Below are 25,169 nucleotides of genomic sequence, written 5' to 3'. Positions count from 1 at the left end.
CGTAGCTTAAGAGAGAAAATAACTTAATTGATGTGTAGCAATACCTTAAGGGACAGAAGGCAGGTGGGATCTATGTTTAGATGGAAGTATTCATGTTTCCCAATGTTCAGCGTAAGTATCCAGATATATCTGGAAGGACAGCCTTGCAGTATGAACACAGTGTGTGCTCTAATAGTACTTAAAAGAACCTTGAAAATCAACCACTTAAATAAAACACTAATGCAAGCCTCTTAAGCTAAGTACATGAACAGGCTTTATAACTGTCCAAACAATGCAGCAGAAGAATTCCCTCAATGCTTCAAATCTGCTTTGAATCAAGAGAAATAAAAATTAAAACCCTTCTAATATGCAAGATACAGAATGTACTGTTTCAGAGTTAATATTCAAGCACACTCGAAGTGATGAGAGAGGCAGTTTTTTAGAAGTGTTTTTGTTAAGGCCTTAGTAAAAAATACATTCCCTTTTTTATTTTCTCCAGGCCTCAGTTGCTGGTGCTTCTGAAACTTGATGAAGATTTGCATGTAAAATACCCTAGATTGTTAACATTTGCATCCCAGCTGAAAGCTGGCAAAGGTTTGACTATCATAGGATCCGTGATCCAAGGGAATTTCTTGGAAACTTATGGAGAAGCCCAGGCTGCTGAACAGGTCAGTGTTTTAAACAAATTGCTAAAGTAAAAAGGGGTAAGTGGGCAGATAACTTAAAAGTTTCATAATTGTACATGGAAAAAAGCGTATCAGTAAGGCTTCCATGAAATACAGGACTAGTTGAGTAGTACTAGAGCTGTTCAGTAAAGGGCTTGCAAAAATGTTTCAGCTGCCAATTGTGGCTTTGGAAATATAAGATCAATCCTTGCAACTTGTGTAAACAGCCTTACTGCATAAAACTGTCTTCATTTATAAGAAGTAATTACTGTGGAAGTTTACGTATGCTGATTAATGGAGGGAAGACGACTATTTAGTTTTGTAAACATACCAAGAAACATTTCAGTAACTGTCAGTTATTACAAACTTAGCAAATGTGCTGTATCTCTTTCAGTGTGGTAATGAATTTATTACAAAAAGCATTAAATGAGCGTCCTGAAAATTTGTTAATAAATCATTTCATCTTCCTCACTGTGTAAACATGACATCATAGCTCTGTTTACATCTGTATAGTATCAGCCAGCACATCACTGCTTTCTTCGCCAGAGGCTTTTTATACAGGAAAACTGTTATAAAGGGAAAACTAATTCATAGGCCAATGTGTTGACCAAGTTTGTTTAGTTTTTAAACAAAGGGTATGGTGTTCTTGATAGGTGTGGGGGGGTGGTGCTTATATTTGTAAATTGAATATAATAACACAGCATGTTATGTAGAAATCTGAAACTGGAAATCTGAATGAAGTTAATTGACCTTGGGTTTAAAAAGGTGAGTGTGTTAGGATTAGAAAATTGAAAGTGTGATAGTAACACAGGTATCACTAATTACTACTATGAATAAGAGATTATAGCACAAACCAAAAAACCCCTTATCTTAATCCATTAGAAATAATTATGTTTGGAAGGGAACTATGTGTGTTTTAAACAAGTATTATTCACAGTTAGTGGGTATTTTCTCTTCTGTTTTATTAAGGAAAGTGGATGAGCAGAACTTTGCCTTGAAATGTGTTTTACCTGTGGACATGTGAACCGGGAATTTACGTTGTAATCACATGATAGAGAAATACTTAAGAGTTCCTTTTCCTTGCCTGTCTTGCAGACTATTAAGAATATGATGGACATTGAGAAGGTGAAAGGATTTTGTCAAGTAGTTGTAGCCAATAAAGTTCGAGAAGGAATTGCCCACTTGATCCAGTCCTGTGGACTAGGTGGCATGAAACATAATACTGTCGTTTTGGGATGGCCATATGGCTGGCGGCAAAGTGAAGATCCAAGGTCATGGAAGACCTTTATAGGTGAGCTTTAAAGGTTCTCTGTGATCAAACATTGTGAACAGAGATATTTATTACACACATGGTACACGCAGGGGATTTTAACAGAATCCTTGTGAAATTGGTTTTGGTTTTCAGTCTGTTTTGTCTAGTATTGTTTGTGAAGTAAATAATTTCTTGCAAAACTGCTCTATGTTTGAAATACCACTTCTTGTAGGTAAAAGACCTATGAAAGATCTTCAAAGATTAATCTAGCAGCTAAAATTCATCTAATGAATGCTGAAAAAATTACAAATTTGAGAGATACTGGTTTAATGGCAAACTCTAATTTGTTTCCTAGCTAATCTCTGTCTTTTCACAGGTCTTAACCTATTCATCTCTTCACTACTGGAGCTAAGACTGTCCTTGCCTAGATCCCTGTCCTTCCCCTATGGTCCAGTTACTTAACACAGTCAAGTTAGAACAGAGCAGATGCTTTCTCCTCATACTTACCTTTGAAGATTGCTGCTTTTATTTCAAACATGAAATAGGCCTTGTGTTCCTCTAAGTCTGCTTTATCTTAGCTTTGTCATTTGCTCCAACCTGTCTATACAAGCTTTGCTGTACATACTTTTCTTTATGTAAGTGATGACTGTTATGCTTTGCTGACATTTGCTCAGTGAGTAACTTTTTTTTTAAACCATAGATCACTTGCAGAATTGGAAGTAACTGTTTGTTGTTCCTCTTTTTGGCAGGTACTGTTCGCTGCACAACTGCAGCCCATCTGGCTCTGCTGGTTCCCAAAAATGTGTCCTTCTACCCCAGCAACCATGAGCGTTACAATGAAGGCAACATTGATGTGTGGTGGATTGTGCATGATGGAGGCATGTTGATGTTGCTTCCTTTTCTTCTCAAACAGCACAAAGTAAGGAGCTATCCAAAGAATGTTTGTCACTCAGCTACTTCTGTGTGTGTTAGTTTAAAGAAACAAGGTCCAGTAGTAGAGCCTGTATTGATACATGAGAGTGGATATATTGATAAGTTTCTGTTTCTTAGAGCAAAATATTATTGGTTCAAATACTGAGAGTGTACATTCCCTCACCAGGTTTGGAGAAAATGCAAAATGAGAATTTTTACTGTAGCTCAGATGGATGATAACAGCATCCAGATGAAGAAGGACTTGGCTACTTTCCTCTATCAACTCCGAATAGAGGCAGAGGTAGAAGTGGTAGAAATGGTAAGGAATTTGAGCCTGTTTTTCACTTTATGATGCAAATGGTGGTATTTGGTTATGACTTGACTACAAGCACAGTATTTTTTTTCTTATTTCTGCAGCACAATAGTGATATCTCAGCATATACTTATGAGAGAACTCTTATGATGGAGCAGAGATCTCAGATGCTGAGGCAAATGAGGCTGACAAAAACAGAGAGGGAAAGGGAGGTATGTCATTTGTGGTTGATTGCTATGGGCTGCTGAGGTGGATGACACAAAGCGCCTTCCTAGTAGTGTTTTATATAGCTGCTGCTGTAAGGAAATACTTTCAGTGTAGCTTTTTTTTGTTTCCCAGAATTGCATGTAGTCATTGAATAGCCTGGCTGTACTTGCAAAACCATGCTAGAAATTACTTGTTTTGGGGGAAAACGATGGCAGTATGTACACTGTAGAAACGATTCGTATGTTCCCCTTTGTGATGTAAATGATACTTGATGACTTGAGGATGTAAGTCTCGACCCTTTGTTGACCTTGTTTTTGCTTTATGTGGGATGTCCGGGGTTTGTCTCAATTTATAGTATTCTGTTTTCCTACTGAAGATTTCATTCCAGTTTGGACTGTTAGGACACATAGCTATGAAAGGTGCAGATGATCTAATTTTTCTGCATGTGTGTGTCCAATATTTTTTTTGTTGTCAATTTTGAGTCAGACTTATCCATTGTTTCAGACCATGTCATGATGTGAGCTAGACTGTCTTTTTTTCTTGTATAGATACAGGCCTCTGTTAGTCCAAACTGGGCACAGCTTACACCCATCAAAACTGTTTAAAGTCAGTTTGGTATGTAAGATTATTGGCTAGGGCAGATGCCTGGTATCAGAGCTGTCCTAAAGACTAAACTGACTGTAAAAAATAAAGGATACAATGGAACAAAAAGTCTTCCATTGCTTAAACAGAACCAGAGAATGTAAAATGAAGTCTCTGAGTTCACTTGTCATTCATGTGCCCTCTAGGCTCAGCTGGTAAAAGACAGACATTCAATAGCACGTCTGGAGAGTCTCTACTCAGATGAAGAAGATGAGGGGGACCCAGTTCCTGAGAACATCCAGATGACCTGGACAAAAGAGAAATGTGATGCTGAGAAGCGGAACCGAGGCAGTGCTGTGGGAAGCTTTAGAGATCTCATCAGCATTAAGCCGTGAGTCTTGTCTAAATCAACAGCTTGCACCTCCTGGAACTCTAGATGTGCTGTGCTTTTATTATCTTTTGTCTCCTAATCCTTGGTTTAGACTTATGCAATAAACATTGAGACCTGACTACTGAAAAGACAGCAGTTAGCCTCCTGAGAAATCTCTAACCAATTAAATGTGGCACGCATCCCTCCATATTTTACTTGGTATAATCAAATTCTAAATTGGAGCTGTTAAACCCTATTATAACTTTCCTCCTGTCTCCCAAATACCTCCACAAAACACACAATTAAAAACCAGACTGATAATTTCACTGATCTAATCAGAATTTAAAAAAAGACTGATAATTTCACGATCTAATATGTAGTGTGGATGTTTAACGCAGCAAGGAAGAAGCTGTGGAGATGGTGATGAATGACTGTGAATAGAATATGTGTGTGATGAAACCCTCTAAGATAGACTCGCTGTTGAAGGAGCACTGACATGGAACAACAGCCTTAGTATTACCACATGTGTGCCCCTTGAATAGCTAGAAGTAAAGCTCTGTTTTGGCTTTGTATGAAAATGTGTGAATCTCCTATGACCTCTTTGATGTACTACGTGTTACACGAAGAGTTCACTCAGTCAGTTTTGCATACTTGGCAAAATGCCAGAGTTTTCTTCCTAATAAATCAGTGAGAATTCAAATCTGTTTTAGGCTGAATCATACTGTAGAAATTCTGCTGAATTTGGTGTTAACTACCTGTACTTTTTCCTCTTCCATGCTTTCAGAGAGTGGGAAAACTTGTAAGTTTGTTATTTAACTTAGAAGTACATTAAGATGGTTGAGAGGGAAGACTTCATTTTCTCAACTAAAAGCAGGAAAACTATATGTAATTATGGAAGAAAAGAAAAGTACTTAGAGTTGAGCAGTCTTAGCAATGTTTTTAAAGGGAGGAGGATTAGCCACTTAAGCTAAGTATCATTATAAATAGCATGTAACAAACTACAAGAGTTGTCCTGGCAAGAACTAAGTCAGGATAGAAAACAATTACAGGTCTGAACCTATTTTCTTAAGCAGAGTGTGACACAAGAAGTGGGAAACATTACTCATTGAGAGAAACTCTCATTCCACAACTCCGCTATGATGTTATTTCTGGCAGTTTCTGGAAACTAAACAAACCCTTTCTTAGAGCCTACACCTTCAAATCACTGGGGAGATGCCAATTTTAAATGTCACTTTAGAGAATACCAAACCTTTAGTTTTCAATTCCTTTTCCAAAACTCTATGTAGTTAATAACAGTATATTGTTTCTGGTCCTGGTTTCTTCTTACTTCCTGTAAACATAAGCTGGCCTTTTTGTTGTCCCTGGCTTTCTGAAGCTGATGTGGGGAACACAGAGGATGTCCTTCCTCTAAATTAAGTAAGAACATGAAATAACAGAGAGGTAATTCACAGTGGGTAAATTGTGCTGTTAGTATAATAAACATTATTCTTACCATTGCATCTTCTATTTTCTGCCTATATAAAATATTTCCTTGCAAGTCTAAATATTGGGAAAAGCGGCAAGGTTATTAAAGATTTTCACTCATAACATGTAAAGCTGAATTAACAAAACTATAGATTCATATTTGATTCCTTTCTACTAATATTTGGTTTTAATATATTAAAATGAAGAAAAAAAAAACAAGTGGAAAATCCTCAAAGCTGCAGGTATATTTTCCCTTCGATAAGTCTATTTCCGTACTGTTTTTCCTTTTATGTTACCAAACTAATGGTTGATTTCCTGTAGGAAGGAAACATTCCCTGGCTCAAAATCCCCGAAGGATACTTTCCAGTTCTGTTCCTGCATAAATTGGTGTTATTTTGTGATAATATATTCTGAATAATTAATCCCGTTACCTCTCTTAGCCTGGATTCTTAAGGAGCAGAGGCTTATGAGATCATGCTGCATCTATTCCCTTCTCTCCCATAACTTTTGAACCAAGTGGCTACTCAAATTTGAAAGCATGATTGAGATTTTAAAGATACTTGGGTCATAAATGTTTCTTGTAAATAGCCAGGCAGAGACGTTGATTAGTGTCCAACTGAAGGAAATGTTAAAATCCTTATTATACACCAGAAAAGCCCCATAAGCAGACATACCTCCAGCCATTTGTACGTAGGCTGCATTCCAGCCCATGGATCTGTAGGAAACTAGGCTTTCTCTGGAGATGTCAACTGCTGTTCAACACAAAAAGACAAGTGCGCTCATGGGAAGTGTGGACTGAGCACAATGGTGCCAGTCTCCTACTTGGTTCCAATGGGTCTCTGAGAAAAGAGTTTTCCAGTACTGAGTCCGGAGAGGTGTGTGGACTGTGCTGCCGTGGGAGTGAGGGGATCTGGAGAGGGCTGCCAAAGGGAAGGCTCTGCAGTCACAAGTGTCCACGGTTGAAGAGGATATCCCCTTGTGCAAATGTGTTTTAACTTCCTATGCAAGACTAAATCATCTTTATAAAATATGTTTCTTGAAGAGCAATATAACTTCGTAAACTGGAGACTTGACTCGAGGCAGGGATCTTAAAACCAATGGACTAGCTGTACCTGAAGAACTCTGTGATACCTCTTTTGTATCTACATTAAGTTTGAAAATATTTACTGTGTGTTGAGTTGACACTTGACAGGGTATTTAGGAGATGTAAGGTATGCTTTTAAGGGGCTTTCTAGTAATTCAGTTTTCAGGGGCATGTTTCTAACGGTCAGTCTGAATGTGCTTCTTCTACAGGAACCAGTCTAATGTCCGCAGAATGCACACAGCAGTGAAACTAAATGAAGTTATTGTAAATAGATCCCATGATGCCAGACTTGTTCTCCTCAACATGCCTGGTCCTCCAAAGAATACTGATGGTGATGAAAACTGTATCCTTTCAGGCAAGGCCTGGTCCATATTGAAGATCTTTCTTTAGCCTGTGCTCTTGAGTTCATTTTGTCACAAATGCTGTCAAGCTGTAATATGTGAAAAAGTGTCCACTGAGTGGAGGGTAGTGGCTTGTGGCTGTTATGTAGTAATTGCTTAAAGTAAAAGTTGCCACTGGTTGCTCTGGAAGCCTTGTAGGTTTGAATTCAGTCTTGTCTAAAGTCTTACTTGATTTTATTTATTCATTAAATTTAATGTAATTCTCAATAGTGGATGTAGCAGATGTTTAAGAAGGCATTCACAGCAGCTAGCAGTCTGGGCAGAGCACTCACCGTCTCGAGTAAACAGGAAGTCCCAAAGGAGTGGACCTATCTCAGGCATAGCTCACACATCAGAATTTGGGAGCGGTGCTCCATGTGCAATGCTCCGGTAAGACTAACATTCAGACCCATTAGGCACTTAGAGGGATACTTGCACCACACCCCTAAGCAAGGCCAGAGCTGAGGGTTTTGATCTGCTGAGCCTGTTGGTATGGCAGTTCTCTGTCCACAGCTGCTCTTCAGCCTTGGTTTGTACCATTAAATTAGCAAGCCTTTCACTGGCCTGTGCCAAAAAATACATGTCACGAGTCATGGACCAAATAATCATTTTCTCCTAAATCTAGATAGCAGTAGTAGCAATGGCTGTTTCACAACAGTGTGCTGGCCAAAAAAAGGATAAAAACATTCCTTTTAGCATAAGGGGGTTTCAACCACAGCTACTGTAGCTCAGGAGAGATTTTAAACTTGAGGTTATGGGTGAGGATGCTTATTCTTCCACCCTTCCCTGGAGAGGCTGAGCCACTGTGACTGAAAAAACACGCAATATTCACAGAGAGCGTCTGGGAGGGAGTGTGACTGTGTAACCTGGTGCCGCCAGCATCGCTGACTGGTTCAGCTTTGGGCAGTGGCGGGTTTGTTTTGGAGCAGGCTGAAACTGGCTCTGACATGGGGGCAGCCCCTGGTCTCATCTCACAGAGGATGCCCCTGCAGCCTCCCCACTACCAAAACCTTGCCACATAAACCCAATACAGAGGCTAATCACTGTGTATTTTGGTTTTGGTATTTCCTTGACTTTACTGAAACAGACATGGAGTTTCTTGAGGTCTTGACTGAGGGTCTGGAGAGAGTATTACTTGTTAGAGGAGGTGGCCGAGAAGTCATCACAATTTACTCCTGATTTAGTACAAGCTTCTAACGCTGGGTCTACATTTACCTTCTTGGCGATAACGGACATTCCAGTTTTAAATGGAGAAGAAAAAAAGGTTTTTTGCCTAACTTTATCCTCATCCAGTCCTATTCATTGTCTTTCCATTTGCAACATACATATCTTTTGGGATTGCAGTATTGTTACACCATCCAATTAGCAACATAAGTTAATTGTGAAGCTGCCACATTATTCAGTTTCTGCTTTGGTACTCCAGCATTTGTGCATGTAGTTTTAACACTAAACCTATTTTTAGTCAGCACTGCTATGTGCAGTATTTTTAGTAACTGTATGTAAAGTTAGGACATGAAAGCCAGTTACTGTAAAAAGATTTTAAAAGCTTTTTATATTAGGTTTGGGGGATAGAATTACATTAATATAGCAGCTAGTTTCTGCTGAAGTTCAGCTACAAAGCATTTTCTAAGAGCACACTAAATTGTAAGAGAGGACTGAAAAAGCTTTGTTTTTCTGGGTTTATTTCCAGAACTAAACTCTCAGTATTGGGTAAGAATTTATACTTTTAATACATTTATTGATAGAGATTTAAATAAATTATGTTGATATAGTTGAAATTATGTATGTAGCTTGCTACAAATTGTGTTGCTTCTGAGACTTGAGGTTCTGTGAGGCCAGATCCCTATTTATTTTTGTATTTATTTGTCAGAAATATTGGATACGCAGCTGCAGACTGTTTAGGATAATAGAGATCTCACAATAAATTTTGAATCATCAGTGAATTGAAGGACCAGTCCTGTGCAGTTCTTCCATGCTTTAAATTTCTTGCAGACCATCCATCAAAGTACATTGAGCATGTTGGAGTCCCGTGTGTAGACCCAGGTGCTATGCTGCACGCACAGCGAGGGGATTGCACTTGCACAAGTACAGGGGACCTGCTGCTTCATTGTATGCTTTATGCCCTTAGAGGAAAAAGAAGAAAAGAAGACCTATATTAACCAATAAGTCTCTGGAGATTTATCAAGCCCATTAAGTTGTACTTTATGTACAGAACATTCGTATTTTTTCAATAAAATGTTGCATACACTTTGAACCTATTCTCTGTTCTGTGTGCTACGGTGAATTACCTAGGAAAACCCATCTGTCCTTCCCTGCGCAGCATTGCTGTGATCTGACTTCACCACATCAGCACCTGTGGATCCACTGTGTGAGGGGAAGGTGCTGGGGGCATGTTGGTGCTTGCCCAAATGGCACAGGTACTGGCATGGTGGAGGTGCCAGCTTAGTCTTTAAAGCAGCCTGGTGGCATGCCTGAGTGAGTAAAGGCTCCCAGGTCTGGAGTTACTACCATATGTAATAGCCAGGTAGAACTCCACACCTGTAGACTATGAAACACATGCAGGCTGGTACCTGCTCAAGATTCCCGGCTGCCTGGGAAAGCGGTAATTCCATACAACCATACAGTGAGCTAACCTCTATGGGATGCATTAGTAGTATGGGAAGAAAGGTGGGGACTGACACATTTCTCTGACCCATGTGCTCTTGCTAGTTGGTATACTTGTTTTGTCAACCCTGTTGTGATAGTACTCCTGGTTGTTTCACTGATAACAGCAGGACCAGTTTGTGAGACAGAAATCTGAGGAACTATCCAGGCTTTTATCCTGAATAAGAATAACGTAATAAAAAAATGCTTTTTGTAAGAGTTTTATAGTTAAAGCCTACGTTTGTTCTCAATGCGAAATAGGATGGCAGCAGGATCGTATCGGTGTGTGCAAGATCCCTGCAAGACAACAGCCAGGAAACAACTCTAGGGTGCGCTCTCTACTGGATATTTTTTATTTTTTTAACCACAGTCTGCTTTTTGGGTGTTGAACACCAAAATTCATTTCAGTCACATTTTAAAACCAATGGAAAGAATAAAGCTTGCCTATTTGTAAATAGTGTGCTATTTGTAAAGAGCTCATTTTTACATCTTCAGAGGACTGAGTAGTAGTATGCCAGTGTACAGCAATCATGGTAGTTAACATCTATTTGCAAGCATTCTTTTATAGGAGTAATTAAAAAAAAGTTTATGAAAACTTTTTTACTCCTCAGACTTTTGTAGGTCTAACTATGAGATAGTAACTTTATTTTACCAAATGTAAACTTCTAATATAAACATGCTGAGAAATATATACCCTTATTCCTTATGAAATTTCATGCATTTGGATGGCATAACTCCACCTCACAAAAGCATTTCAGTACTATCTATTACCTCACCCAAGTAACCTGTCTGGGCCTTTATTGTGTTTTTAACATCAAACCAACCAAGTGGATATCCTTACAGATACATCAGATTAGGTTTTCAGAGGTGATTCTATGCGATGTGGACTAAAAGCCTAAATCAGCATTGTGTGGACCCTAAGGATTTAATAGGCTCCAATTATGTAAAACATCTCTATACATACAAGGTTCAAAATAAGTTCCTCTGAGACTTAGCTTATGCTGAAGTGCAGAGTCTAAGGGTGCATGTCAGTGAAAACCAGAAGTAGCATGGAAAAGGCTGTGTAAGAAAAACATCAATGAAAAAGGTAATTTCTAGTTGAGTCAGCTTCTGTGAAGGTAACTGAATGGTCATCTTCCATTCCTGTCCCTATGCGAAAACCTTTTTTTGGTAAGGAGATGAGAACATTGCAATTAAAATGCAACATGACGAAGTTGATTTAAGCTCTTTGTCTACAAGTATAGAGAATTACACTTAAAACCTCTATGGTATAGTTTTAATAATCAGTGAGTGATTAAAAGAATCCAACGGTAGCACAAAGATGTCAGTTTGCTTTATCTTTCACCTCCAAAAAACTTGCAATCAAAAAAACCTGCAATCAAAAAGCTGTTTTACTTTCTGTGAGGAGCAGCGTCTTGCTCCCCTGGTTTTCATAGCACGGAAATGGTCTGAGACACGTTTTACCTTAGCCAGGGAAGCCCACCAGAGGGCACCAGGCTGCCTCCTTTGGTGGTTCCCCAGGCCTGAAGAAATGCCACAGCAGTTACCCAGATTATTTGGAAATTAATGTTGAGTGGTCATTTTTCATGCTATTCGTCTAAACAGTACTTCTTTGAATTCTAGATGCGCTGATAGGAAATGAAACGTGATAAATGAAAAAAATTCCATTTAAACAATACGTCCTCCTCCCCTGTCCCCATTTCTCATTTTCTCATCTGCGTCATCCATAATAATGTTTGCTTCTTCAGTAGTTCCCTTGGGAAGGGAAAAACTGTCTCATGCTGTGCTCTGGAGGTCAGAAGTGCTTGTTCTGTTCTGGAGTAATTATCCCCTGTATAGTCACTGGCCCAGGTCTGTAGGCAGATGCTGCCAATACAAAGTGCTGCTTTTCCCTGGGGAGAGGTATGCCATTGCTCTGGATTTGCCACATCAGACAGCAGCCGTCAGAACTACAGTGCAGTCCAGCAGGTGATGGGTTTTTGAAGAAAATGTCCCATCATACTCACGCTCTATATTCCAAGCTCAGGCAGCTCTTCGAGCAGAATGCACCCTGCTAGTGGACAATCAACTAAAATGGAATCTATGGTTGGCAACTTCTGTCCAAAATTATCTCTCCACTCTTAAAATAATGCAAGCAGGCTGCTTGCTATTGGGAAAAGTGTCATAAGGGCATGTCTCTTCCTCTAGCTGCGAAAGGCGCCTGCCAGCCGGGCAGATCCTGCTTATTCCTGGCAGGCCTGATATTCATTTCTTTTGTCAGTTCCTGAAGCAAGCCTGTCCTAGTGCTTCAAGAAGTGCCAGCCAGCCAGTGCGCTTACTATGTGTGATGGGCTAAATCTGAGCTGAGAAATGAGTGAAAGGCTGAGCAAACAGGACAATTTCAAAAGTAAATGGGTACCTGGCTAGTGTTGAGTGGCAATGGGAGGTGTCCCTAATTTATCTCTGCACAGGGCTTTGTCTGAGGTTCTCTTTTACTTCTCTGCACCATCTTGTGGGATTCCCAAGATAGCTGTCAGTACTTGACACCATGAGGTCTGAGGCTCTCCAGCTTGCAATGATTTCTGCTATTCCCTGGCAATGTCAATAGTACAGATGTCACTACTGAAACAGAAGTGCAGTAGGATGTCTCCATGGCCCACAGAGATGGCATTGCTAAGGGGTTAGTAACAAAAGTTAGAGACCTCAGGCAGAGGTCTCAACCTTTGAGAGGTCTGTGTCATGCAAGCAGGCCAGTGATTCTATGCCATTAAAAGAAATGTTAAGAGGGAGAAGATGGGACTGTATGCTGCATAAATCTCATCCATTATTAAACAAGTAAAACAAAAATTGATTTATCTTATCAAAGAAAATGTTCTTACAGAATTGCTAAAAGAAGAAAATACCAGCTGGGCGCCTAATATTCTGGGTGAAGGCAGTCAGGATCTATGACAAGATATTCTGGGTTAGCTTCAACAGGGAGATGAAAGCAGCAAGCTACCATTTTGATGCATGAATATCCAATGCTTGGATACTATTAATCTGTTTCCTTTCACCCAACCCAGGAGGTGCCTACATTTCTGCTGTCAGATATGCGTATAACCATGTAATTCTTGCTCAACATTCCTCTCAGCTCAAATCTAGGGAATTTCATGAAAGGTTTTGAATTGCTGTAGCTTGCTACTGATTCTGGAGGCAGTCCTGCCTGCCCTCTCCTGCTTCTTCTTGTGTCTTCTGCTTCTGCCCATTTTGTGCTGGCACAAGCAGTCATACAGCCATGTAGCAATGGGATGGGACCATGCCTTTTGGCAGCAGTGACAAGGTATGCCTATTTAAACTGCAGCATTGGATGTGAGATAAAAGTTGAATGTCTGGCAAAGTCAGTCCTCATAAAATGATGCTTTTTAAGAACCAAAGCAGACAATTCACCACATATTTTGACTGCCAGCTCCAAGCTGGGAGATGTCATCTTGATGTAGTTTCTTCCCTTGCCAATAAAATACCACTGCCAGGAGGACGCAATATTGTGTGTACACCTCCAGACATAAGGCAATCTCCAAGGTTCAAATACAGTAAAGTATTGGAGGGATTTGAACCATAGCTGTAATAGTGTAGGGAATGCACTGCATACACCTCTTAGTGGGAGGATTCAGGAGAAACACCAGCTTCGTATTTTTGTAAGATGGGGTTGGCCTGTCCTTGGCACTTCTGCAGGAGGTCAGGGCAGTGAATCTGAGTGAAGGTAAGTTCTTCTTTCCAATCTGACCCAGATATTTAAGTTTCAAAAAGTGATACCTTTGAAAAGCTCTTCTCTTCAGCAAACTAAAACATAAGAGCTCAGGTGAGCCTCTCTCATGTTATGTCTCTCTTAAGTTCCATGCGACTTAATACAAGAGTGTCTGTGTGGTATAGACCGTGACTTACATTGAGTAGTTGTGTATGATGTTGTATACGATGTTGTTAAGGCTAAAGACATGTGGTCCCTCTCTGACAACTGAAGGCCTTTGCATTGTGTGTCAACAAGAGGCAAAACCAGCAGCCAGCAGAGCATGTGAATGAAAAAATAGTCTGTAGAAACAGAAAAAAAAAATAACCCAAAGTCAAGAAGCTTATGAACTGATCTTGATTATTGCTTCTTAGTTTCTCATAATCTGTTTGTGTGAGTTCATTTTTGGTTGGGTGTTTCAAATGTCAGGCAGTTACTACCTCTACAGAAGACCCACTCTCAATCTGCAAGCAACAGTAAAGATTATAAGAATTACAGCTTAAAATTGAGAGACATAAATTCTAAATTCAAGACTTAATATAGGTAACAAGGCAGCAAGTCATGTGAATGCAGTACTTTGCCAAACTCACCTGCTTTATATAGCTGAATACATAGGATTTTCTTGTTACACATCTGAAACAATTTCCTAAGTGTAACAATTCTTTCATTCTGCTTTTAAATTTACAGCTATGATTAAATACCTTGATTTGCTTTCTATTAGATTAAAAAAACCCAGTTAATAAGGAATCAATTGCTGAGGCTTTAAAAAAAAAGACAGACATTCACCACAGAAATATTAAAGATCTAAATGGAATATGTAAATAGTCCCCATCAAAATAAGCTGGCTACAATCAGGACTGAATGTATTTTTAGTTGGCTCCTTTCATGTCCTTTACCAGAGTCCATACAAGCTGTTCCCACAATATAACTCTTTGTGGCTTATCTGCTCTTTTCTCTTTCAAGGACAAGTACAATTAGCTTCCTCAGAGGCCAGCTGTGCTAGGGGTGAAGCATGGCCCTGTTTATCGTTTATGGACTTTAAACTAGCACAACTCTTGTCTTGTCAGAATGGTTTCAGCTCTGTTTTTCATAAAAGTGTGTTTGGTTGGGCTCCATTCATTACCATTTTCAACAACTTGCATTTATGGAGATATTTCTCACCTAAAAAGAGCTTACTGAAGTGGTCAGCCAGGCCAGCCAACTAAAATGAATATACTGAAAATAAAAAGCAGATGAGCTTTACTCCAGCCTTTCAGGTGGATTCAGACTCTCCAGTCTCTCAGGCGGATTCAGTTTACCTCCCATGCCCTGTTTTTCACATGCTAAAGCTAAAGCTGTGTAAGATTCTGCTGTGAGCAATGTTTAGCAGTTATATTGTTCCCAGAGTGGTGCATGGCTTCTACAATTTTTTTTTCTCAGATTTTAAAAACAACTCCTTTAAACAGGCATGATTTACTCCTTGTGTTTGGGGACAGAATACTCCCTTCATCTACTTTTTTCTTTCTGCCAGTTGTTGTGTCAATAATTAACGGAAACTGATATAAAAAACACATCACTGAGTAAAATAGAAGTGTTTTACCTCAGCATTTGTACAATCAGGCCACAGATCTTAAGAATGCATACTGAGAGTACATAACATTGCCTTGAAAGTCAGTATGGCTACATCCTAATATGGCTAAATCCAATCTTGATGTTTGCATCTGCTGCTGTGTCATGCACAGAATTCCTTCTGGCTTCCTGTGTAGACTGTACCTTGGGTACAATGGCAGCCTAGAATGGCAGCTTTGGAGAAAGTAGGTTATTCTTTCTGTAACAGTTACAGATCTTTCACTCTGAAGGCTCCTTGACCCCCATGGGTGTAAACTTATACGCAAACTCAGGGAGATTAATTCAAAGTACAGCCTCTGATCTAAAGCACATGTCAATTTTTAATGTACATAAATAAACACTATTGCTGTTGAAAACTGCGTAAGACAAATCTAGTTACTTGAAATGTGTCTTGTGGCCTTAAAGACTAGTACTTGTTGGAGAAGAGGTGGAGGAAGGATAGGTATGTGAGATAAGAATGCCAAGTCATAAGTTTTAGACCACATGCCCTCTAAGGTGATGGATTTATATCCCTGCACTTCCCCCCCCTTTAGCTTTCCTCTAATACCAGGAGTGGTGTTCATTTTCCTGAAACTCATTTTGCATGAAGTTAGAACAAAAAGGACAGTAGAAGGGACAGAGATGCTCTTTCCTATGATTTCTGACCTACGCAGAAGTAGCAAGTCAGAGAAAACTACTGGGAGACTGAAGTTAGAGGTACTTTTATTTCCGTGTTAATCCACCTCTGCCAGTGAAGTCTGAATAAATAAAAAAAAAATAAAGCAGAACAAATCCTGTTAGAATTCACAGTGCTTGTTTAATTGGACATTTGTGATTATGCCAAGAGTTTATTGCAGTAGGAGTATGTGTGGGGTGCCCTTCTTCATATTGCAATTCAGTGCTGTGGGGTTACAAAATGAGTAAATTTGTGTGTGTGATTTTATAGCTAATACAGATATGTGCCAACATTTATCAAGTTACATTTAGTGTCACAATCTAGTTAAAGAGAGGCAGCTCTTAGTGTAGAGTCTGTAAGGAGGAAAAAGTCACTCCTGTAATCTCTTCAAAGTCTAACACGATTAAGAGACTGGCCCTTCTCACACCAGGCTTAAGTATCAAAATCTAATTAAAATCTCATTACTAACCATATGTCCACAATCAAATACTGGGTACTACAACTTGCCTGTCACTATTTTTAGGGAAACACAATAATGTCTTTAAATTGGGCATACAGTGGCAAATTTTCTAAGAAGCAGAGAAGGCAACTTAGAAAAAAAAAAATGTAGAAGTCGATAGTCCTACAGATAAAAGGTTTAGAGGAAAAAGTCTACATATTTTAGCGAAGTTGACCTGCTCTTGACGCTGACACTTCTTTTGCTTTAAGGTGTATCCCACAGATACCAAAATTGACCAAGAAATCGATCTCACCTTTGTAACTGAAGAATTAGACATGCTTCAACCCCAGATGTCCAAGTCATTTTGTATACCCACATCATCAAAGAAACCCATGTCAAACACTCATACAGAGACTTGAAACCTGCTGCATTAGGGTACCTAGCCTGTGACATCTATAAATTTCTTGGAGACAGTAGAGCTCACGGAAGTTGTTGAACTCCTCAGGAAACAAGACTCAGATGTTATCATGCTAGTCAGGGCCAACTTTTCAGTTAAATTTTGGAGTTTAAAATGAACACTTGATGTTCAGTTTAAAATCAGAAATTACTCCAAATGCAATACGGCGATTCTGAGTTGCTGGATTAAAATGGAATTTGGATGAAAATTTTGCAGGCTGAGGGCATCTCCACAGGTTATTTGTATCACAAATAAAACAAAAAAGAAACCTTATCTACGTCCAGGTACCTCTGCTAAGCCAAAGGAAGAAGCTAGAGTTTTTCTTGTGTTGAACTCCTCTCCTCATCAGAATTATATTTGAAAACCTTATTTACTAGCACAAATATGTGGTCCTTCATACTGCTTGCTTTACCATTGAAAACCAAACAGACAGTAGCAACATAAAAATCCAGCTTCTTTCAGTCAGCAGGTCCCATAGTCCTGTGTTCAAATAACCATTCTTTTCAAAAGGACAGTTACAATATGCTAGGTTTAATGTCGTCTTTGTTGCCGTACCAGGAATGTGAAATAAAACTCATCTCCACCATTGCTTGATGGACCATGTACATCCTCAGGAAGAAGTTGAGATTTCTCATCTCTGCTCTCAGCAAAGAAAGTCTCCGACTCCAGCACAGGTGGTGTAGTGGGCACCCTCAGTGCATGAACTAAATGCAGTAAGAGAGCCTTTCTGCAGCCAGGCTCAGCAGCAAGGAAAACCCCCAAGCTTTATATTAATTGGGATTTTTTTTTGTAATAAATGTTAAACATGTTATGAATGGACACAACTTCCATTAATGTCACTGGGAAAGTGACACTATGTATGTCGTATCCTTGTCAGTCTCTTTAGCCACTTCTAAAAGCCTTCTAAATTCTGAAAGAAAACAAGAATATGCTCAATACACTGATGTTGTGTTTCTCAGGACATGCCACAGGAATAGGAGCCTTGGGAATTTATGTAATTTCTTGTTCACAACTGGAATTGTGCAATTAAATGTTGCTTTTTCTTGCACATTTCAAAATGTGTTATTTATGTGTTCACTGGTAACTCCATGAAGTTTCATATTTGAACAAATGTTTTCAGGAAGAAGTTTGTTTTTCCCCGAATGGATATATTTCAACAAAAGGTCTCTTGAACAGAACTTACCAGATGCTCAGCATACCACTATGACAAAATGTTAATAGAGAGAGTCAGTAGTGCCACTCCGTAATGGCCTATTTGCCTGGATACCACTGCTAAGCTGATCACATCACTGAGTTCATTTCTGTTCCCAGCACCTACTCTTGATACCATTAAGAGAAGGGCTCTCTTTCCTCAGTAAAAGACTGATCCTTCCCTACTCCACATTTTCCCTTGTGGGCCTCCAGCATTTCCTCTCCAGTACCTTCTCCATATTGCATGTTTGCACTCTTTCTGAGATATCAAGGCTTACAGTCCAGCCTCCAGGTTGCCCTCTGCATGCTACCTGACAGTAGCCCCTAGCTACTTTGGATGTTTTGGACCATGAGAGAAAGGAAACCCACCACTGGGTTACTACTGGTGATCTGGAAAAGAGTCCTGAATACCCAAAGAGGGTACCTGGGGGCATCACAGGTGATGCAAAATTCCTAGGTCCAGAGAACTGTAATGATAATTAGCTACTTTGGGTTTCTATAGGCCAGCAGTGACTGCCACTCAGGTCTGCAGCTCTTCTGATGAGTATTAATACCACCTGTGGTACAAAGACTCCTATTTTCTCAGGGTTGTAACTATGTTCTTGAAGTTTCTGGCTAGTGCAACTTTTGACTTGGTTAAAGCGGAGTCTCACATATACCAGAGTTTCCTTTCCTGATAGTGAAGTTCTTGGGAACGGTGCAGTGCTGTATGCCAGTGGTGTCTGTCTGTGGTTAGTTGTTTATCTTTCACTGCTTTATCTCTCTGGAAGTACTGGTTGTCTTCTGAGGCCTGTAAAGAACTATTTGTCTTACTGTTCCTTAAGAAAGCAAACTCTGCTTCTCACTGTGTTAGCTTCTCTGGTGCTTGGAGGTCTTAGCATTAGTATGATTAGGTCTTTTCCAACCAAAACAATTCTGTGATTCTACCTGGAAGCCTTAGTGCTCTGCTGCAGATATCAGTTATTAAGGATTTTAAGCTATTTATGGTGCAGTACTCCAAATGTCTATGTGAGAATTCTGCAAGACTACAGCTCTTGCTCAACAACCTTGTAAGAGGCATTTTATATAATACATGTGATATCCATGACTAAAGCTGTTCCTGATTCCTAGTTTATGTTGAGCTCTGGAATACTTTGGTCTTTTGGAGGACTGAATAGCAAGCTGTTGTCAAAGGTGCAACTGGATTCTTGGAGTAGCTATACTGTCTCTATGAATGTCTGTTTTTTCTTCTGTCTTTTTAGAATGAACTCGAAGAACCACTGTGGGGACTGCTTATGCCACCTCACATGCAGGCACCCACAGAAAGGAGTTTGACCTTAGGGACTCTGTTTGGAGTGAGTTAACAAGCATGTGCATCTCTAGTATGGACTAGTAACTGGGGAGGAGGCAAGGACATTAAACACCTATAACTCAGATGGAAAAATCCAACTCTTCTACTGACCAGTTTATCAACAGCAAATATGGATATGGGCTGCCTGGTGTCCTTTCTCTTTAGTCAAATTGCTTTAAACATTATTATATGGCCTAAAAGACATGACCAAGTTTCTGAAAGAGCAGCCCTATAAGGAGAGGAAACATGTGGAGAAGGTCCTCAGGTACCAAAGAAGAGAAGGGCAAGATATATACAAGGTACCTTGTAGGACAGCAAGGTAAACCACTGCTTTTAAAACCTAAGATCTACATGGTGGTTTCATAGGAGACCTAACTGGGAAAGGTAGAAAGAATAAAAGCTCAAAGCCTCTAAAGTAATCAAACAAAAACTCTTCCTATAGAGAGAGAGATGTGAGAAGCAGTTTGGCTACTTAATCCCATTGTTTTGGCTGCATTGGCCTGGAGATTTTTGTGGTGAAAATCTTAGACTTAGTCTTCATACAAAGGATAAACTGGATACAGAGTAAATGAACTGCCTTGCTTATCTTCCCTGACCTGTTTATGTGCATACCTGCACTACTGACTGTTGATAGCTCCTGCAGAGCTAACCAAACATTAGAATATTGCTTTCAGTGAGAGGATAGGTGTAGCTTCTCAAAATACTGTGCCTTGGGAAAAGGTGCCTAAATGAGAAACAGAAATGCTGCTGGTGCCACTTATTTGTTTTCCTGGTTATCAGAGGCCAGGCCAGCATTATTGAGGGAACAGCCTAGAGCCTTCACAAGATGCCCTGCATCTGAAGAAAACCAACCGGCCCCTGATAGACAGCTAAGCTACTGACAGAAATCTGACTCTTGTGTGAGGGCTCACAGCTACAGGAGAAAAGAAGCACTAGAATGCCATATCTTTGCCTTTTTACTGTCAGTCTAAGCAAGATGTGAAGTAGTCCTCAAGAAAAAGCTGACTGCAGCTCAAGCAATAGGATTCTACAGCTTGTCATTCTAGCTTTGAGGTAATCCAAAAGAGTTTTCTCCTCCGCATCTCCAAGAATTTCTGGTGCCTCAGTATCAGCATCAAGCAAAGTTGCTATTGATTTGTGTAGGATCTGACACAAACGTAAGACTTTTGCTCGATTAAACTTGTGCTCCCACAGTCACTGGAGAGCTCAGTCCTTTAAGAAGCAGGTGTATGAAACAGTGAGGAGGCCAAAGTAGCATAGGACCTAGTAAAGAGAACCACAGACAAATGATCTGCAAGTAATCAGAATAAAAGGCAAACTGTTGCTACTATATGCTGTTAGGGGTTACTGGAAATACTGATGCTAAATCTTGTTTTGGGTGCAAAACCTGGCTAGTTTATGGGAAAGCTTCTGTGACTTATCTTAGGAAATGGTCAGAAGGGTGTGGTGAACAAATATTACTTTAATGTCTAAGTTGTGGGACGGAAAAGAAGAAATTGTGGTACCTTGCAGTGAGCAGTTGATTTGGCTTTTCAATTATGAAATTCATTCTGAAATCATCATTACTGAGTATTGACCTTGAAGTTTCTCAGGTTGGGATGAGGAGGGGAGAGAAAAAGAGTTGTAATTGTGATCTGCAAGAGCTTGTTTTTAGCGCTACAGTCTTACATGGGTTGCAGTGTACTGTGTTCACAAAGCATGTGTCACAGAACAGGTGAAACTGCCAGTTCAGAGAGGTCTCATGTTATATTCAATCCTGTGTGTGCTATTGTACTGCAAACACTTATTTTTGAGCCTTTTAATGTGTAAAATGGGACTGGTCTCTTTATCTCAGTCTCAATAGGCCATAGACAGCCTATTGCAAGAGATGTTAAGTCTTAAAAGCTCCAAGACAGATATTAAGTCTTGAAAGCTCCAACGAGATTTGCTGGTGGTTGTAAACAAAAACCTGTCCTGTTTACCTTTCCCTAGTTTAACATTTGCAAACTTCTATTAAGATTGCTTTCAAGCAAGTGGAGGGTACACTGCTAACTAGCCCTCTTCAGCAACATCTCCCTAGTAGTTCCAGAGACTGCACTTGTTTATGAGCCTTTCAGGATAAATGAGATTTGTATCAATATGCGAAGGGACTATCTAAGGCAGAACTGATTAAATGTCAGAAGGACTTCTCTGATGTGGTGACATTATCCCAAATAGCCTAGTTCCTATATCTTCTGTGATTATGAGAGCAAAAGTCTGCAACAACAGTTACCAACAAGAGTCTACTAATAGAAATATCCTTGACTGTGGACAAATTCTCCTTTGTGGAGTTCACATTGGGGACCATTGACTCTAAATAGTCAAGAACCCACACATTACAACAGAAATAAGGTGTAGGTATTTAGCAGAAACTCTAGCCTGCAGTAGTGTTCTTGAAATGGTGCTAAAGATACCCTGTATGAAATGTAAGGTTTGCCTGCACTGTCGTAAAAAGTTCAGAAGAGTGAAGAAAGGAGCTAATGTCTTCCCTATCACTGAAAGATATTACAGGTGGTCTTGTATGCAGTTACTCCAAAATGTTAACATTAGTTTGTCATCTTTTTGCTTCTACAAGAGGAAGTCAGCAAGGCAGGGACAGTAATAGCAGCTCTGGAAAAACCAATTCAGCTAGAATTGCCTCTTTGTTTAGTCTCCTGCTTTCCTGTGCCCTCCAAATATGAACTATTGCAGTAGTTCTTTATGTGGCTAGAATTAAACAGCAAGGGTTGCAAATGCACTGGGAAAGGCTCCTACCCAACACCTTTTCCATGATGGAGTATGGAAAATCCCCTTTTTTCCTCAGCATGCCATGATGATCTGAGAGCTATACTCCTGTCCTACAATGCAGGAAAGGATATGTACAGAGAAATGGCTTATATGTAGAGCTCATAGTATTTTTGGTTGGCCTGCATAAAAGATATGGCAATCAAATAGCTAGCTGGTTGTTATGGCTTAGAGGAGCAGTTCATCTGTTGGGAATATGTATTAGTGGTAACAAGCTGGGTCAGAGCAGTATGAAGGTTGACACAGATCTATGAGCTATCAGCAGTTGTGCCCCTGCTGTCACTGCTTCTGCTCATGGCTGTACTTTAAAAAAAAAAAAAAAAAAAAAGGTCTGGGTATCCTTAGTATAGACTTACAGACTTATGATTGAAATATTGAATTTTTCAGGATACTTTAAGTATGTATTTTTTTTCCAGATGGACAGCTGCAGGAAAGTGGTACATATGATTCAAGTATACCTAGATTTTCTTCTGCAACTGAAGCAATGGAAAAAAAAGTCTTACAGCTGAACAGTAAGGACAATGATTTGAAGATGGAGCTGGGACAGCTCAAACCAGCAGGATTCTGATTTCTTTATACATGGAAGACAGTAATTTTACTCCTGCCAAAATACATGTTTATGATATATTTAGTGTGAGAACCATAGTCAGAGCTGGCTGAGAGACAAAATTTCCACACTATACAAAAAACTTTTGTTTATAAAAACATCTCCCAAATGGAGACAAAGTAAAAAAAAAAAAAAGACCTTTTGTATGATGAAACTTGATTAACAACCTGAAACAAAGTAAATTTGACAGCATCCTTGTCTATCTGATTTGTGTTGCCCTGTTCCAGATGTGTACATGGTACATACATGAGTTGTCAGAGAACAGAGTAGATCTTTGCCAAAAGTTTTTATGAGGAGTTTTTTGTTCCACAGAGTCATCACTTAGCTATTGTATCAGAATAAATGATTCTCTCAATATCCCTTCTTCCAGAAAGATGTCAAAGCACTTGCTGGAGCTGTATGGAAGAAGTGTAGCGATGTTTCTGGAATGCTGGTACCCATGTGACTGATGTCACCAATTTCAACTCCTGTTGTACTGAAAGTTTGTTATAAAACTGCGACCAGTTGTATTTCTTCCATGAAAGCTGCAAAGCAAATACATAGATCTGAAATAATCAATGTTAAAGATGTCCTGTGAACTGGTAGTAAGTCTGATTTGGGAAGAATGTACTGCTGACAAGCTGTATGGTTGAAAAATTTAAATGGAGAGACAACTGCTAATTTGATTGAAATTAAAGATATTAAATCTAAAAGAGCAAAAAGAAGAAGGAAGGAGGCAAACTCTGCCTTCCCCTCTACCCAAACAGCCTATCTTTTATTAATTCTCTTAGCCCACTTACTGAGGTATGGAGTCTGTTGTCAGTGAGCTGCAGTCAGAATGTGGCTGGTAGGGAGTATGCTTCTACTGGGTGGGAACAACTGTCAGTTATGGTGGATGGTTACACTGATCAGAATTAAAGGTTGTGTAGGGTGGGGAGGAGAAAGGAAGGCTGTATTTCTATATAGTTTTTGTATAGTGTTTATTTTGTCTGATTAAATCTGCTTCAGGTGAGAAATGTTTTTTACCCAACTAGGGAATGAGCTGTGATGAAGCTTCTGTGCTAATCGCAAGCCTATTGTGAACTCGGGTTTATAAACTAATATCTATCAACTATGGAGAATGCTCCTGACTATACTAAGAAATCAAGATTTAAGCTAGATGTTCTAATATTAGCCATGTTTTTGATAGAGCAGGAGGCAGCACTAAACAAACTCTAGTTTTGCTTGAGTACTAAGTTGCCTTCAGGAGCTTGTGGGGTTTGTTTTGAGTCACCATATTATAATTCCCAGTTCTTCCTGAACCCCATTTTAGATAGGAACTTTGAGTTTTCAGATTCAGAAGGGACAGGGTCTGCTCAAGGCTACTGTGAGCAATGAAAACAAGGTAAACCCTGCCGTGACTTCCTAAACAATACAGAACTCATCAGACCTGTGAGTTGATATGCACCAGAGATCTCATCCTGGAAACCTAGCACAGCAGGTGATGATACCTCTTTAATGACGCCCACAGGGAGAAAATTAAATTAAATTCTGATTTTTTTTGAGGAGTCCAGCCTCTGCTGTTTCACTTGTAGCAAAGACTGGTTCTTGCAGTAAATAATAAACTATTATACCTCATTTGACAGCCTCATTAATGTGATATTGTGGGATTTCTTTCAGCTGTAGGAGGGAAGAATGTATGGAGAAGTTGTGAAAACTCAAGTAACTTTTATAAGACTAATAGGGTTTTTGCTATAATGCTTTGTGGTGAAGAAAGGAAGTAAGTGCGAAGCAAGGAAGGAGTATAAGAGACAACAAAAGGGTGAAATCTGTCATGCAGTAAAGATCCTATTCCCAAACTATGCTTGCTCTACCATCTTCCCTAAATATCAAAATATTCCCGGGGTACTTTGTGTCAACCATTGTGACTTTTTTCAGGCTTAGCCCATCCATGATGTTCAGTTAATAGTACTATTACCTATCCAAGACAACACTGTTACATTAACTTTAGTGCTAAGGTGAGTATTGAAGAAGTAGGTAAGATAAAGCAATGCCCTTTTTCCCTGCCATTAGGAACTTTCTACCACAAAGAATAGTGGAGAATTCCAGGAGGAATGCTGACAGGACAAAATCCAGAGCAGTCGCTGAAGCCTGAAGAACCTCATGGAATAAGGCTTTACACTCAGTGCATAGGTATGATTGCCCTGATAACTTGGTTTTTTCTGTTTTTTTCATTACTAGCAAAACACCCTATTTCTTCTCCCCATATGAGTCTTTACATTCCACCTGGAAGGTGTCTCAGCTCATGCATTGAAATGGCCAGAGGTAGTTTCTGATATTTTAGACTTGCAATGACTATGACTCTGTAGCCAGGGAATGCACTGTGAATATCCTCAGTTCTCAGAACAGCAGAGATAAAATAACTGGTTCATATATTAAGTTTAGGGCAGCATATTGGCTTGCCCAGAAGTTACTGAACTGTAAATGATGACAGGACTGAACTAAACCTAATTAATCTGTGAATGTGGG

At 39.6% G+C, this 25,169-nt stretch overlaps 1 protein-coding gene across 9 annotated transcripts in view; it reads left to right on the top strand.

The window, feature by feature from the left end:
• The window catches only part of SLC12A4 (solute carrier family 12 member 4), a 49,637-nt gene extending 40,171 nt beyond the window's left edge, over window positions 1-9,466 (top strand). For 7 of the 9 annotated variants that reach the window (XM_052798228.1, XM_052798232.1, XM_052798230.1 and 4 more), the window contains 8 exons: window positions 479-647; window positions 1,740-1,935; window positions 2,646-2,815; window positions 2,996-3,127; window positions 3,226-3,333; window positions 4,117-4,301; window positions 7,038-7,171; window positions 8,296-9,466. In XM_052798228.1, the coding sequence (XP_052654188.1) occupies window positions 479-647; window positions 1,740-1,935; window positions 2,646-2,815; window positions 2,996-3,127; window positions 3,226-3,333; window positions 4,117-4,301; window positions 7,038-7,171; window positions 8,296-8,387 (1,186 nt within the window). In that variant the 3' untranslated portion in view covers window positions 8,388-9,466. Of the gene's footprint in view, window positions 1-478; window positions 648-1,739; window positions 1,936-2,645; window positions 2,816-2,995; window positions 3,128-3,225; window positions 3,334-4,116; window positions 4,302-5,064; window positions 6,995-7,037; window positions 7,172-8,295 lie in introns of those variants that run through there. The other 2 variants (XR_008236809.1, XM_052798234.1) reach the window with 2 other exon arrangements.
• The last annotated feature ends 15,703 nt before the right edge of the window (window positions 9,467-25,169 follow it).

Source organism: Harpia harpyja, chromosome 9 (genome assembly GCF_026419915.1).
Source record: "Harpia harpyja isolate bHarHar1 chromosome 9, bHarHar1 primary haplotype, whole genome shotgun sequence".
In the NCBI taxonomy this organism is placed as follows: Eukaryota; Metazoa; Chordata; class Aves; order Accipitriformes; family Accipitridae; genus Harpia; species Harpia harpyja.
Note: the sequence above shows the minus strand (reverse complement) of the source record. Positions and strands in the feature narration are given on the sequence as shown.